The sequence below is a fragment of the Artemia sp. Qi Xiang Cuo genome, chromosome 16 (genome assembly GCF_049724085.1).
Source record: "Artemia sp. Qi Xiang Cuo chromosome 16, ASM4972408v1, whole genome shotgun sequence".
Classification (NCBI taxonomy): Eukaryota; Metazoa; Arthropoda; class Branchiopoda; order Anostraca; family Artemiidae; genus Artemia; species Artemia sp. Qi Xiang Cuo.
The window spans coordinates 60,200,723-60,217,039 of record NC_142809.1 but is presented as its reverse complement, the minus strand read 5'-3'; the positions used below and the strand labels follow the sequence as shown (position 1 = coordinate 60,217,039).

The following is a 16,317-nucleotide window of genomic DNA, read 5'->3' as shown; positions in this document are numbered from 1 at the left end:
GTGTGTGTGTGTGTGTGTGTGTGTGTGTGTGTGTGTGTGTGTGTGTGTGTGTGTGTGTGTGTGTGTGTGTGTGTGTGTGTGTGTGTGTGTGTGTGTGTGTGTGTGTGTGTGTGTGTGTGTGTGTGTGTGTGTGTGTGTGTGTGTGTGTGTGTGTGTGTGTGTGTGTGTGTGTGTGTGTGTGTGTGTGTGTGTGTGTGTGTGTGTGTGTGTGTGTGTGTGTGTGTGTGTGTGTGTGTGTGTGTGTGTGTGTGTGTGTGTGTGTGTGTGTGTGTGTGTGTGTGTGTGTGTGTGTGTGTGTGTGTGTGTGTGTGTGTGTGTGTGTGTGTGTGTGTGTGTGTGTGTGTGTGTGTGTGTGTGTGTGTGTGTGTGTGTGTGTGTGTGTGTGTGTGTGTGTGTGTGTGTGTGTGTGTGTGTGTGTGTGTGTGTGTGTGTGTGTGTGTGTGTGTGTGTGTGTGTGTGTGTGTGTGTGTGTGTGTGTGTGTGTGTGTGTGTGTGTGTGTGTGTGTGTGTGTGTGTGTGTGTGTGTGTGTGTGTGTGTGTGTGTGTGTGTGTGTGTGTGTGTGTGTGTGTGTGTGTGTGTGTGTGTGTGTGTGTGTGTGTGTGTGTGTGTGTGTGTGTGTGTGTGTGTGTGTGTGTGTGTGTGTGTGTGTGTGTGTGTGTGTGTGTGTGTGTGTGTGTGTGTGTGTGTGTGTGTGTGTGTGTGTGTGTGTGTGTGTGTGTGTGTGTGTGTGTGTGTGTGTGTGTGTGTGTGTGTGTGTGTGTGTGTGTGTGTGTGTGTGTGTGTGTGTGTGTGTGTGTGTGTGTGTGTGTGTGTGTGTGTGTGTGTGTGTGTGTGTGTGTGTGTGTGTGTGTGTGTGTGTGTGTGTGTGTGTGTGTGTGTGTGTGTGTGTGTGTGTGGCGGGGGGGGGGTCCCCAAAGGCATAGTTACTGGACTTTTCAACAATGCTGTAAAAATAGGTGTTTCGAAATTTGATTTCGGGAAATGATGAAATGATTGGAAATGATGGGAATTTTTTTTGGGAAATGATGGGCGTGGGGAGGTCTGGTTGTCCTCAAATATTTTTGACTCTTAAAAAGGGCACTATAACTTCCAACTTCCAATCGAATAAGCAAATCCGAAGTTTATGCGACCACCCATTCCACAAAAACCTTTGTTGCTTCAGGGTTACAACTTACAACCTTGCCCCAGGGCTTTGGGGGGTTTTGTCAGCCCTGGAGGCATTGTTGTATTTTCTTTGGACTATTTTTAGCAAAATGGCTATCTCACAATTTCGATCGCTTGTAGTTGGGGTAAATTAGGGCGTCCGGGGGCGGGGGGCAGGTTGGCCTCCATCCCTTTTGACTCTTAAAAAGGAACTAGAACTTTCAATTTCCGATTAAATTGGCCTCTTCAAATGTTTATTTGACCACCTTCTCCATCAAAAACCTTATACACCCCCGGGGTCGTAACTTAAAACCTTTGCTACCAGGTTCTGAGGGGCTGTTTTATCCCAAAGGATCTTGTCATATGAATACTATGTATATAAAAAGGTTATCTCAAAATGTTTATCATACGAATTTGGGGAAGCGAGGACGTGGGAGTAGTTGCCCTTTGATCCCTTTTGACTCTTAAAAAGGGCACCAGAACTTCTTATTTCCATTCGAATGAGCCTCCTCCGAAGTTTCCACTATCTGCCTATTATTGCTTGAATGAGCCTCCACCACCTGTTCCATAAAAACCTTGTATGTTAATAATGAACACCTAGTATAACTTACATCCCTATTCCTGGGGTGAAGGGGAGGGGGGGGGGGTCATCATTAAACCACCCCAGCTGATTTGCCCTCAATCATTTTCGACCCTTAAACAGGGCAATAGAACTTTCAATTTCTAATCGAATGAGCCTCTTTTGACGTTTCTAAGAAAACTCCTTCTATACGAAGTGCCCTGGTCTAAAACCCCAAAAACCAAAAACCAAAAAAATAATGCAGTGCGCCAACATTTTTCTCTGCTTGGACAGCGCTGTTGCACTGCCTCTGAAAGATGTCTGAAGCCTGTAGGAAAAAACGAAAAACACTTTTTACTGGTAATTGTTACATGAACATTTACAATTAACGTTTTTCTTGTAAATTCTCTGTTTTCCTGTGTTAAACTGTGACCTGATTTAATGTTTGATCTGTATCGTATTGATCTATTACTTATTTAGTCTAAAAAATGAGCTTTTCTGCTTACTTCAGCTTTTACAAAGTTTGCAGTTTTTGTTCCCAGAAATAACAAAACTTTTAGAAATCAGGGAATTAGCCACTTATCCACTTGATTTTACTTCAAGTTTAAGCCTTTAAGGGGACTTTTGTAATAATTGAAAACAATAAGAAAAAAAGAACAAATTGCACCGTTCATTTAATGGAGGAAGTTTTTTACTGAAGTAAATAGGAAAAGACTAGCAGCATAATGGAGGTTTCTAGCAATTTTTATGGCCCCTTGCTGTTTACATATTAAAATTTGAGGATATCTAGGCATTTAACGACAACGACAGTAAATATTATATTAAAAATATTATATTATAAAAAATTATTAAATTATTAAAAAATATTATATTATATAAAAAAAATACTCAACATTAAAAAAATTAATTTATTAACAAGTCCACACAAATTTTCTTGTTTTTTGAAAGTCTTGAAAGATTTTTATCTTTAGAAAGCAAAAAAAAATAAAAAAAATAAAAAATACATACTTTCAAGCGCTACGGTTCAAAATTATAATTTCAAAAATACATATTTATTTATTTTATTACTGAAACTCGTCTCTAATGATTTCTTAACGTTTCAGAGAAAGACCCATACCCAATAGATGCTCTCCCACTCTGTACCCATGCTGTCTCTGTTTGTAATCGAGATAAAAAATGTGTTGCAGCTCATGATGAATTTAAAGAAAAATGCAAAGTAAGGGATAATCAATGTAGGATGACAGACAAGTAAGTGAAGTTTTAACTTATTTTTATTATTCAAATTTTGACACCTTCGGTTTTTTCTTATCAGACAATTGAATTTCTAACCAACAATGTTGTAGAATTCGGCTTGTGTAAACAAATGAAGTTCTTTACCTCAAGAGCTTGTCTTTGAAAGCTCTACTCATTCGAATCCCTCCTACCCTGTTTTTAAGAATCATAACAAGAACTAATATATTTTTCTATAGACCTAATCAAACAGTTCGTGGTAACGAACTAAGTAAGGAGCGACCCGGCTCAATGGCAACGAAACTCTAAAAAACGAAATTTTGATACCAATAGATACATCAAAAGAATCAGATTTAAATTTTGATTTCAAATATATAAATTTCATCAAGATTAATCTTACCTATCAAAAGTTACGCGCCTGAAAAAATTTGGCTGATTTTCGAAAAAAGGGGGAAAGACCCCCTAAAAAATATAGAACCTTAATGAAAATCACAAAATCATATTCAGCGTATCAGAGAACCCTACTGTAGAGGTTTCAAGCTCCTATCTACAAAAATGTGGAATTTTCCATTTTTTGCCAGAAGAAAGATCACGTATGTTTATTAATTTGTTTTTTTGTTTTTTTGTTGTTTTTTTTCTTTTCCCCAGGGGTGATTGTATCGACCCAGTGGTCCTAGAATATCGTACGAGGGCTTATTGGAACGGAAATTAAAATTTCTAGTGCCCTCTTTAAGTGACAAAATAAAAATGGAGGGCAACTAAGCCCCCTCCCACGCTTATTTTTTTCCCAAAGTCTCCTGATCAAAATTTTGAGATAGCCATTTTGTTCAGCATAGTCGAAAATATTATAACTATGTCTTTTAGGATGACTTAATCCCTCGAAGTCCCCATGGGGAGGGCTGAAAGTTATGAGCTTTACCCAATGTTAACATATAGTATTGGTTATTGCGACCCGGCTAAATAGTAACCGAAACTCTAGAAAACGGTATTTTGATACAAATAGATACATCAAAAGAATCAGATTTTAATGCTGATTTCAAATATATAAGTTTCATCAAGTTTAATTCTACCCATAATACGTTACGCGCCTGAGAAAACTTGGCTGATTTTCGACAAAAGGGGGTAAGGCCCCCTAAAAATTATAGAACCTTTATGAAAATCACACCATCATATTCTGCTTATCAGAGAACCCTACTGTAGAGATTTCAAGCTCCTATCTACAAAAATCTGGAATTTTGCATTTTTTGCCAGAAGAAAGATCACGGGTGCGTGTTTATTTGTTTTTTTCCCCCAGGGTTGATCGTATCGACCCATTGGTCCTAGAATATCGTGGGAGGGCTCATTGGAATGAAAGTTAAAAGTTCTAGTGCCCTTTTTAAGTGACCAAAAAAATGGAGGGCAACTAGGCCCCCTCGCATGCTCATTTTTTGCCCAAAGTCACCTGATCAAAATTTTGAGATACCCATTTTGTTCACAATGGTCGAAAATATTATAACTATGTCTTTTAGGATGACTTAATCCCCCGAAGTTCCCGGGAGGAGGGCTGAAAGTTATGAACTTTACCCAATGTTAACATAAAGTATACAGTACAGACGTTTTCAGGGGAGATTTTCCCTGGTAGTGGGGGGGGGTCGGGGGTTATGTGGGAGGATCTTTCCATAAAGGAAGTTTTCATGGGGGAAGGGCAATTGCTATGAAGGGGACGCCGGACTTCCCAGCATTATTTAAAAAAAGATCAGAAATTTAATATAAAAAAACAAGTTTTTCAACTGCAACAGCAGCAACATCAAAACTTTAAACGAACAGAAAATATTACATATATGATTGGGTTCACCCCCTAGTCAGTACCTCACTCTTTAAGCCAGAGATTTTTTAGTACCTTCATAAGAGCTATTTATTCTAATTAACGGCCTTTGTGATTAAGCGGTCAGTTATAAAAAATTGGAACAAAATTCGAACTCTCGCTTAAAGAGCAAGGTATTGACTAGGGGGCAAACCCCCTAATGTACGTATTAAAAATATATGAATATAGAAGTTCGTTACGTAAATTAATTCGTAAGTTACGTGTATTTATTACTAATAAAAACGTTCGTAAATAAAAGGAAACAAGTTTTGAGAAAGCCATTTAACCAAATAAAAGTAAATTAATATGAAAATTTTGTTTTAATTATTCATGTACTGTGAGCCAAGGTCAAAACCTGTATTTATTTAAAAATGTTCAAAAATTAAATAAAAAAAAAAGTTTTTTTAACTGAAAGTTAGGAGCAACATTAAAACTTAAAACGAACAGAAATTATTCCGTATATTAAAGGGGCTGTCCCCTCCTCAACGCCTTGCTCTTTACGCAAAAGCTTGACTTTCTCACAACTCTATTTTTTTTAAACAATAAAAAACTTTAGCGTAAGGAGCAAGGCGTTAATATATGGAATAATTTTTGTTCGTTTTAAGTTTTAATGTCGCTCCTTACTTTCAGTTAAAAAAAAACTTGTTTTTTTATTTAATCTATTTAATGACGCAGAAGAAGAATGTGTTACAAGCGAGGAAAAACGATATTAATTTCATATAGTTTCGTAATAAAAACTGAAACGTATTCCCATTGGTTTGCGTCTGTGACGTGTTCTCGTAAGCAAACCACATTATTCCTTAAGCGCATGCTACAAAGATAAGTCATGTAACCCCCCAGTTTCAAAGCCTGATTAGTTCTCTTGTGCTTCTGTATAAAGCTCCAAGCAATCAAATTGAATAAAATATTGAATCCCCCCCCCCCTCCCGATTTGCTCTTCTTTGTGAAATTTTCAACAAGTGAAAAGAACGAGAAATTTTTGAGTCAAATTCTATTACGCGTAATTCCTCTTTTTCTCCGTAATAGTACTATTACATCGATTACATACTGATTAGCATTGTGTAAAACTATGTAGGCTATTAAGCTCCACTCTGAAAGGGATTTACTTCTGTTGCTCTTGGTACATTTCCTTTATGAGTTTCTGTGTTGTACTGGTGCTCCTGTGTTTTTTAAACCTGTTCGACAATATACAGTGTTAAGCCGCACGACAGAAGTATGCCCAGCGTGACGCAAGGATACACGTCTTTGCAGAAGTATGCCTACTTATGGTGTGGAGGGTCCATTTTGTCACAAAATAAGTGACATACCCTATTAAGGGGAAATCTCTCGCTACCAATTCATTAAGAACTTCTATGCTGTTTCTACAAATACTTATTTGAAAATAGTCCAGTATGTTGTTGCGCAGTATAAATTTTGTAGGAAAACAAAAAACATAACTAAATCCGTTTTGGGTTTTTGTTGTCACTAACAAAAAGTTGCTTATTTGAAAGTTTTCCTGGGCATCCAAGATATAGGACAAACTTTCATGTTAAAAGCTCCAATTTTCAAATATCAGTACGAGTATGAAAAAACAACCATTAAAGAATTCTGAGAATTATTGACAAATAATTGATTTATTTCTGTTCACTCAAAATAAAAATTAAAGAAATAACGTACACGAAAATAAACAAAACAATGATTAATAGTATGATTAATAGTATAAACAAAATTATTAATAGTATTTACTGCAAATTAATAACTAATAATAATAATAATAATAATAATTTATTTTTGACCCACATCATCAGAGGCAACGCTGTAGCGTTGCCTATAGTAAAGGCCATACGGCTCCAATGTTTTATTATTATTATTTTTTTTTTTTCCCAGAGGCACTTCATATGGAAGGGGTCATCGTAGAAGCTTTAAAGGGGGCTCATTCGATTAGAATTCGAGAATTCTAGTGCCCTTATTAATAGTCGAAAATTATTGGAGGGCAAATAGCCCCCCCCCCACGCCCATCATTCCCCCAAACACATCAAATCAAAATTTTGAGATAGCCATTTTGTTCTGCGTAGTGGATTTCCAGATAGAAAATATATTTTTGAGGAGGATACTCCCCCACAACCCTCAGGGCAAGGGTTTTAAGTTATGCTTTGGGGGCATATAGGCTAAGGTTTTTATAGAAGGCGTTGTCGTAGAAACTTCAAAACAGGCTCATTCAATTAGAAATTAAAGGGCTAGTGCCCTTTTTAATAGTCGAAAGTGATTGGAGTGTAACTAGCCCCCCTCCCCCCTCCCACGTCCATTATTTCCCCAAACACATCCAATCAAATTTTTCCGATAGCCATTTCATTCAGCGTAGTTGATTTCCAAATAGAAAATGTATTTTTGAGGAGGACACTCCCCCACAACCCTCAGGGCAAAGGTTTTAAGTTATGCCCTGGGGCCATATAAGGTTTTTACAGAAGGTGTTGTCGTACAAACTTCAAAACAGGCTCATTCAATTGGAAATTCAAAGGTCTAGTGCCCTTTTCAATAGTCGAAAGTGATTGGAGGGCAACTAGCCCCCCCACGCCCATCCTTCCCCCTAACCCATCCAATCAAAATTTTCAGATAGCCATTTTGTTCAGCGTAGTCGACTTCCGGATATAAAATATATTTTTGAGGAGGATACTCCCCCACAACCCTCAGGGCAAGGGTTTTAAGTTATGCTCTGAGGGCATATAAGGTTTTTATAGAAGGCGTTGTCGTAGAAACTTCAAGACAGGCTCATTCAATTGGAAATTAAAGAGCTAGTGCCCTGTTTAATAGTCGAAAGTGATTGGAGTGTAACTAGCCCCCCTCCCCCCCCCGTCAATTATTTCCCCAAACACATCCAATCAAATTTTTCCGATAGCAATTTCATTCAGCGTAGCTGATTTTCAGATAGAAAATATCTTTTTGAGGAGGACACTCCCACACAACACTCGGTGCAAGAGTTTTAAGTTATGCCCTGGGGGCATATAAGGTTTTTATAGAAGGCGTTGCCGTAGAAACTTCAAAACAGGCTCATTCGATTGGAAATTCAAAGAGATAGCGCCCTTTTTAATAGTCGAAAGTGACTGGAGGGCAACTAGCCCCCCCCCCCGCCCCGCCTTCCCCCGAACACCGCCCATCAAAAATTTCAGATAGCCATTTTGTTCAGCGTCGTTGATTTCCAGATATAAAATATATTTTTGACGAGGATACTCCCCCACAACCCTCAGGGCAAGGATTTTAAGTTATGCCCTGGGGGCATATAAGGTTTTTATAGAAGGAGTTGTCGTAGACACTTAAAAACAGGCTCATTCAATTGGAAATTAAAGGGCTAGTGCCCTTTTTACTAGTCGAAAGTGATTGGAGTGTAACTAGCCCCCCTCCCCCCACCCACGCCCATCATTTCCCCAAACACATCCAATCAAAATTTTCAGATAGCTATTTTGTTCAGCGTAGTTGATTTCCAGATCGAAAATATGTTTTTGAGGAGGACACTCCCCCACAACCCTCACGGCAAAGGTTTTAAGTTATGCCCTGGGGGCATATAAGGTTTTTATATAAGGCGTTGTCGCAGAAACTTCAAAAAGGGCTCATTCGATTGTAAATTAAAGGCTAGTACCCTTTTCAAAAGTCGAAAGTAATTGTAGTGCAACTTGCCCCCCCCCCCCCCCCCACGCCCATCATTCCCCCAAACACATCCAATCAAAATTTTGAGATAGCCATTTTGTTCAGCGTAGTTGATTTCCAGATAGAAAATATGTTTTTGAGGAGGACACATTCACAACCCTCAGGGCAAGGTTTTTAAGTTTTGGCCTGGGGGCATATAAGGTTTTTATAGAAGGTGGTGTCGTAGAAACTTCAAAACAGGCACATTTGATTGGAAATTCAAAGGACTAGTACTCTTTTTAATAGTTGAAAGTGATTGGAGGGAAACTAGCCCCCCCCCACGCCCAACATACCCCCAAACACATCTAATCAAAATTTTCAGATAGCCATTTTGTTAAGCGTATTTTATTTCCAGATAGAAAATATATTTTCGAGGAGGACACTCCCCCACAACCCTCAGGGTAAGGGTTTTAAGTTATACCCTGGGGCATATAAGGTTTTTATAGAAGGCGTTGTCGTAGAAACTTCAAAACAGGCTCATTCGATTGGAAAATAAAGGGCTAGTGCCCATTTTAATAGTCGAAAGGGATTGGAGTGCAACTAGCCCCCCCCCCCCACGCCCATTATTTCCCCAAACACATCCAATCAAAATTTTGAGATAGTCATTTTGTTCAGCGTAGTTGATTTCCAGATAGAAAATATGTTTTTGAGGAGGCACTCCCGCAGAACGTTCAAGGCAAGGGTTTTAAGATATGCCCTGGGGGCATATAAGGTTTTTTATAGAAGGCGTTGTCTTAGAAACTTCAAAAAAGGCTCATTCGATTGAAAATTCAAAGGGATAGTGCCCTTTTTAATAGTCGAAATTGATTGGAGGGCAACTTGCCCCCCCCCCCCCAACGCCCATCATTTCCCCAAACACATCCAATCAAAATTATGAGAGTAGAGAGGGGTCAGAAGGTACAAACGGGACTCCTTATATGGGCATAGAATACTGACGGGACTCCAAATAAGGGCATAGCCTCCCTAGGGAGAAAGATTACGTAATGGGGTCAATGACCTCTTTTTCCAAGGTCGATGTTGTTGTTGTAAGTGCACGCTCTCAGCGAATGTCAAGGTCGATTTATTTGTTGTTGTTGTTGTAAGTGCACGCTCTCAGCGAATGTCATGGTGTCCAGAAATAGTATTTGTTGTTGTTTTGGTCATGTACATGCTCGAGGCGAATGTCATGGTGTCCAGAAATAGTATTTGTTGTTGTTGCTCTCGCCAATGTTATGACTTTCCCGGAAACAGTTAGATCACGTGTTTCCTTCTCAGCCAATCAGCGAGTCGGATACATCCTCCTTCTCAGCCAATCAGAGGCTTGCTTACATATGGTTTTCCCCGTTACATAACAATTCGCCCTTGAGATTTCGTATATAACGGACATGCAATGTGATTCAATTATCAGAAAGTATTGTGACACAATGGATAGAACACAAGAAATTATTGATGAATTAGAAGCCTTGGCAACTTCAATTTGCAATTTTATTAAATTTTTTTTTTTAAAACGATTTTTACTTTGACATCCACCATTTTTTTAATCTAAAACTTAAATTTATTCCTTTACCCCAAATCCCCCCCCCCCCCCCAAACCATACAAACATCATTATAATCAATGGAAAACATAAAATATATTCCTTTACCCCAAATCCCCCCCCCCCCAAACCATACAAACATCATTATAATCAATGGAAAACATAAAATATATTCTTTTACCCTCAAAACCTAACCCCCCCCCACCCTTGTTTTACAACCCCAAATTCTCGCAAAAAGAAATAATTCTCTTTTCGTTAAAGTTTGACTTTTCTAAATTGTAATCTTTTCTCTGAGACATCCATCGCTCTGTTGTTATTAGCTCGCTCTGATTTGACACAAGACTCCAATGTGAGGCATATAATTAGCTATCACCCTTTCCGGCTTACAAACGCGGTCAATGGAACTATTCTTCCGTCAAATTAAAACACAATGATGCAATAATTAAGCTAAGACCTACACAACCTGTGTGGAAGTAGATAAACAAGTTATTTTTGAATTAGGGTCTAACAATATCCCCCTCCCTCCCCCATTGTCTTACAACCCCAAATTCTCGCAAAAAGAAATACATTTTTGATAAATTCCTTCCCTCTATATTTCCAGCTAAATCCCCCCCCCCCGCCTCCCACTCTAATACAAACTCCACTATGCTATCTTTATAGTCGTTAGAAGACTATAAAATATGCTCTGTTTAACCATCTAAACCCCCCACTCCTTACGACTTTAATTCTTGCAATAGAAATAATACTCTTTTTATCGATATTTCCAGCTAAAGTGACCACTGACTTCTGTCAATTTTTAGTGAAAATGCCGTTCTGTTTTGACACAAGACTCCAGTGCGTGGCTAAAATTAGCTGTCAACCCTTTTAAAGCACTTCCTGTAAAAGGTTTCTCAGATCAAAATGGGATGTTTTTCTCCTGTCAAATTAAAGCGGTTTCATGCAGACAATTGCAATTTATTAAGCGCAGGCATATATAATCTCTTTTTGGAGAACCGGTGAAATCTCGTTATTTTCAAATTAAGATCTAACAATATATTTAGGACATTGGCGAAAGGGGGAGGGGACCATCATTTTAAAATGAAAAACAAAACTGTTTCTAAAAACTGTTTCAAAAATGTAAATGAAAACAAAACTGTTTGGGCAGTAAGAGAACCGAGGGTTTCTAAGAAAAAAATAGCTTTATTATGTGTACATTTACATCCAAGATTGTAATTTAGGCCTATAAGCTGCTATGCTAACAATCTTTTTTCTATTTTAAAGACCTATAGACGGGAAACATTAAAAAAAATTTTCAGCATGGTAAAAATAGGGGCATTTCTTTCAAATTTTACCTATTGCTGTGCTTTTGGGTTTAGGGGGGGGGAGCTTCTTAGTGATAAATTCATTTCTAGAAAAAATTATATGGATGATGATACTAACTTTATTTCTATAAAAAGGGGCATATTATTTTGAAACTAATTTTTTCTCTTCTTTTTAAGGCCAATTATGAAGAATGCCACCCACCAAGCAAGAGGGCTAGGCTAAATGAAGTGACTCCTGTAGGAGTATCACGGCCTTCCGTCATAAGGTATGCTGGGTTAACCAGGGGCGCACTACACCAAGCCCCCACGTCATCTATACCATCCGTACAAGCTGAACCATCTAGAGCCACGCTTTACCAGCCCCCTTTGTCCTCGATGCAGACAGCAATACAGTCTGTTCAAAACCCAAAAATAGAATGGGCGACTACTCACAGGATGGTGAACCCCGCTGGGTCATCTGTACAAGCCAGTGACATCGCCACCACCACCACCTCTATGCAAGCCACTGATAGTGTTGCCATAATTACACAAGAGTGTGAGGTTGCCCTCCAACTTGCACTCCCCGGGGCATCTGGCACCCAAGTGCAGCCGGGATATGCAAATGTAAGCATTTTTTTCTACCTTTCTATTTCTTCCAATGTTTTTTCTTTTTCAATCCCAATATAAACTTATCTCTGTGAGATATTAACCCCTCACCCCAACCATTGTTTTAAATTTATCTCCCTCTGAGATATCTAAATTTAATTTTTTACAATGAAACCACTCTTTTCTCTGCTCCCCCTCCCTCGGAGATATCTAAATGTAATTTTTTGCATAGAAACCACTCTTTTCTAATCTTTGCTATCGCTTCGATATCTCATAAGCGAATATTTTTAGGTAATTTCTATTAATAATCACTGCCTTTGAAACTCAAAATGCTATTTTTTCTAATCTTTGCTATTTTCTCTGTTGCTATTTCTTCGCCGTTATCACATAAGCGAATATTTTTCATGGGTAATTTGAATTAATGCTCACCATTTGAAACTCAAAATCCCCTATTTTTCACAATTGATTATCACAAAGTTTCAAGAGAAGGAACTGAGTGAGATTATTCACATTTATCTATTTGTCACATATGAATCCCGTAATTTTCGCAAGGATATTTTAAAATAACTTTCAATCTTACAAAGCCTTGCCAATATTTTAGTGATGTGGAAACATTGTTGAATAAGAATTAACGGTTCTCGAATTTAATTGTACTGTTTCCCAGAGAATACGCTTGGAAATAGAACAGACACGCGATTAAAAATAATCTAGGCTCATTTGGAGTAATAGGCAACCTGTACGGGGAGTAGGCAAAACGACTTATACCGTATAACAATACGGTTTGTTGGGGCATTAGGTAAACGGCTGGAAGCCGCGGAGCCCGGAATGCGCCGAGGGGTCCGGGGAGTGCTGTGGGGGCAAGGGTAGGGAAGTGCCGGGGGGGATGCGCCACGGGTCAGGGAAGTGCCACAGGGATGCGCCACGGGCCCAAGAAGCATCGCGGGAAGCGATGCGGGGCCCCGAAAAGCGCCACAGGGATGCGCTGTAGCTCCGAAAAGCGCCACGGATGGTCCGGGAAGCGCTGTGGGGCAAGGTTAGGGGGGGAGCTGGGGGGGGAGCGTCAAAAAAAAAAAAATTTGAACACTTTGAAAATAAACGAACAAATTGTTGCCTTCTATGTCATATCTTAGATTATCTTCAGTTGAATTAACCAAATGTTATTAAGCAATAATAATCCAAATTTTAAAAACAGTAGGGGATGATTTGAAAACTTTGAAAATAAGTTATTTTTTCATTTATATATTGTCCTGGTTCCATACTCACCATCTCCCCCCTGCTCGTCAGTTGGAGAAGAAGAGGAGGCACACGTGAAGTCCCCCAACAATTCACTATGGGATGATTTACATCAAATTCCAGATAATATTGACGACTTTTTAGGTGAATTTTTAAATGTTGATTATAGCGCAGTTGAGCTGGTAGACTTGAGTCCAAACACATTGAAAATTTTAGATGTTTACACCCGGGAATTAACAGGCAACCCTCCAACCTCCGATACCCCAACGACTCCACTTCGAACAACTGAAGTGGAGCATTCGCCAGATATTGTTGAACAGCTTGGGTGAGGGGGTAATATACACGAGGGGGAGGAGGGTACAACTCTCCCAGACTTTCAGCTGTCCAACAGAATTTTAAATAATATAGTTGTTTTCACTGCAATGTTTGGGGATCCCTTTAATACACTTATGGGGGTAAAATTTGTTTATGACCCTGTAGAAATAGTGCATGCGTATGTAGAAAAAATTCGTACACTTCTGGAGAACCAGATTCAGTTGTGGGGGGGTAGGGATTCAATTAAGGTCTCAATTGTTTTAAAGTTTTTTTATTTGAATGAGGGAAAAAGTGAGGTGTACTATCATTTTATACATTCCGAGATGCGTTTGGTTTATCCAAATATAGAAAATTTTCAGGGGGTTTTCTTGGATTGGGTAGATCAAATTATAACGCATCTCGAGAACTTTAATGAAAACAGTAGTGGCTCTCTAGTTCTTTTTGTTGAAAATTTAAGTGTAAATATATGTAAATTTAAGAAAGATTTTATTTTAAGAGGGGGACATAGGGATAAGGGCGTAGTTTTAAAATATAATCCAGATCTAGAGGGTTGTCGTGGTGTCCAGCGGATCTGTTTTGAAACAGATCAAAAGTGTTTCAGATATGCTTTCCTCATATCAGCATACGAGCCTCTAGCTCGGGACGCTAGTAACAAGAATTTAGATCATTGGACTGTACATGGGAAGGAAGGGTCCGTTTTCTCATTGTAGATTTTTCTTGCCTAGAAGGGAAATACCCAGTAACGCTTCGATCCATTGATATTTTTGAAAGGGCTAATGCCCATTTAAATATCGGCGTTACTGTGGTACAGTATGAGACAAAATTTGAAGATGGGGTTCGTTCTAAAAAGAAGGGGGTGGTTTTCCCCGTAAGGGGCCCGTCAGTTGATTTGGTTAAACACTGGGCATGGTTATTTTACACGCCGCCTAGTGAACCAAACGCAATTGGATATTTTAATCCGGCCACTGACATTAGCAGAGTTCTTGGGGAGGGTAGGAATAGGGGGACCCGTTTCTACTGTCCAACATGTCTATATAGATTTTGGACTGACCAACCGCTGCAAAATCACATGAAACACGGTAGACGGCACGGCTACCAGACAGTGGAAACGGTTTCAGGGGATAGGGCAATTCTACGTTTTGAAAATTTTCAGAATATCCTCCTCCAGAGCCACAAAATATCTTTAGACTGTGAAGCTAAGCTGGTGGAGGTGAACGACCCCCAATTTCCAAACCGAGTCAAAGAACATCAGGCTATTGCAGTGTCCTACGCCCACGCGCAAAGAGACAGTTCTAACACCCTGCGCTTGTTAGAAATAGTTGAAACATTGGATGAGCGGGACGAATGCATGGACAAGGCATTGACTAAACTGAGTGGCACGGCTAATGGTGCTATTTCTCGTTTGATAAATACCCATTATCAACTGGTGTTGTCTGCAGCGGAGCGTCTCGCTATTAAAAATCAACAAAGCGGGGGGGTTGGGACGGGATCGTGGGTCGAGGTGGCTCCGTCGCATACCGCCACCAGTGGGGGGCAGGGCAAAGTCCTAACTCATGACCCTGAGGGGCACGAAAGAGAATCGGGGGGTAGTAAGTTGAGAAGGGTTGCGCATCACTCATGTCATTTAAATGTTAGCCAACATTTTTTTATCCCTGTTTTTATTCATAATTCCAATTATGATTTAAAATTTATTTTACCGGCACTGGCACGTATGCATAGGGAGGGAGGGGGAGTAGATTGTCCATGGGTAAATAGTTCATTTACCTACAAGATAATTCCCAAATCAGCTGAGAAGTTATTGCTTCTCGAACTGAAATGGCAGGCAGTGGATAATGGGCATATGTGCTGGAATAAAATTAGGTTTTTAGATTCTTTTAGTTTTTTCCCCAAGGCATTGAGTCAAGTGATTCAAGTGCAAAAAAGCGAAAATTTTGATAGCTTTTCCTTGCTTAAACAGCACTTTCCAGACAGTGAAATGTATGACCTGTTGACCTGCAAAGGTATATATGCATACGATTATTACTGTTCTGGCGCACGCTTAAGTGAGGTGAAACCACCTCCAATTGAAGCTTTTTACAATTCACTGATCAACAGTGAATATACAGCCGAGGAGTATGAGTTTGCCAAGAAGGTGTGGTCCAAGGGGGATTGTAAAAATGGGTGGGATTTTTGTAGACTGTACTTGGCCAGTGACGTTTTAACTCTGTTGGATATAATCTGTAAGAACACAGACCAGATCTATTCAGAGTTCGGACTAGATATAGGTTATTATTTTTCTACACCCCATTTAGTAATGGATTTAATTTTAAAAATTAGCAGCGAGGAAATAGGTCTAATCACCGACATAGATTAGCTCCTTTTTGTAGAACGTTCAATGCGGGGAGGGTATGTTTTTCACGGGGACTGTGTCTTATCAACCGATCCGAGCGGACAAAGCACCGTTATTAAGTCAAATGCAGTGTTCTTGGACATGAACTCGTTATACCCCTCGGCAATGTCCCACTACTCTTTTCCGTGTGGGAACTATCAATGGCTTGAGAATCCTTGTGAGTTCCCCGACATTACCACAGTCGAGGACAATGGGCCACAAGGATGGTTCTTTGAAATTGATGGTCACATTCCGCTGGCGCTTCACGACTCAGTCAAAGATTTTGTTTTTCCCTGTAACAATCGGCCCGTGAGCAGGGACTCTCTGAGCCCCTACAATCGTTCATTGGTTGAGGATATGGGGATGCACTGGACTCCCTCTAAACAGAAACTGATTGCTGATTTGGACCCTAAAGAGAATATTGTTGTTCACCATGTGCTTTTGCACTGGATGGTGAGCAATGGTTTCAAGATCACTAAAATACATAGGGTCCTACAGTTCAATCAGCGACCCTACTTGAAAACATTTATCGAGACCTTTGTGGATAAATGCTCTAGGGAAAATT

At 39.4% G+C, this 16,317-nt stretch overlaps 1 protein-coding gene across 1 annotated transcript in view; it reads left to right on the top strand.

Annotated features, from left to right (window-relative positions):
* Positions 1-16,317, top strand: part of Gfrl (Glial cell line-derived neurotrophic family receptor-like) — a 344,955-nt gene that overhangs the window by 83,173 nt on the left and 245,465 nt on the right. The window contains exon 5 of the mRNA XM_089102448.1: positions 2,807-2,951. Coding sequence (XP_088958574.1) covers positions 2,807-2,951 — 145 coding nt within the window. The remainder of the gene's footprint in view (positions 1-2,806; positions 2,952-16,317) is intronic.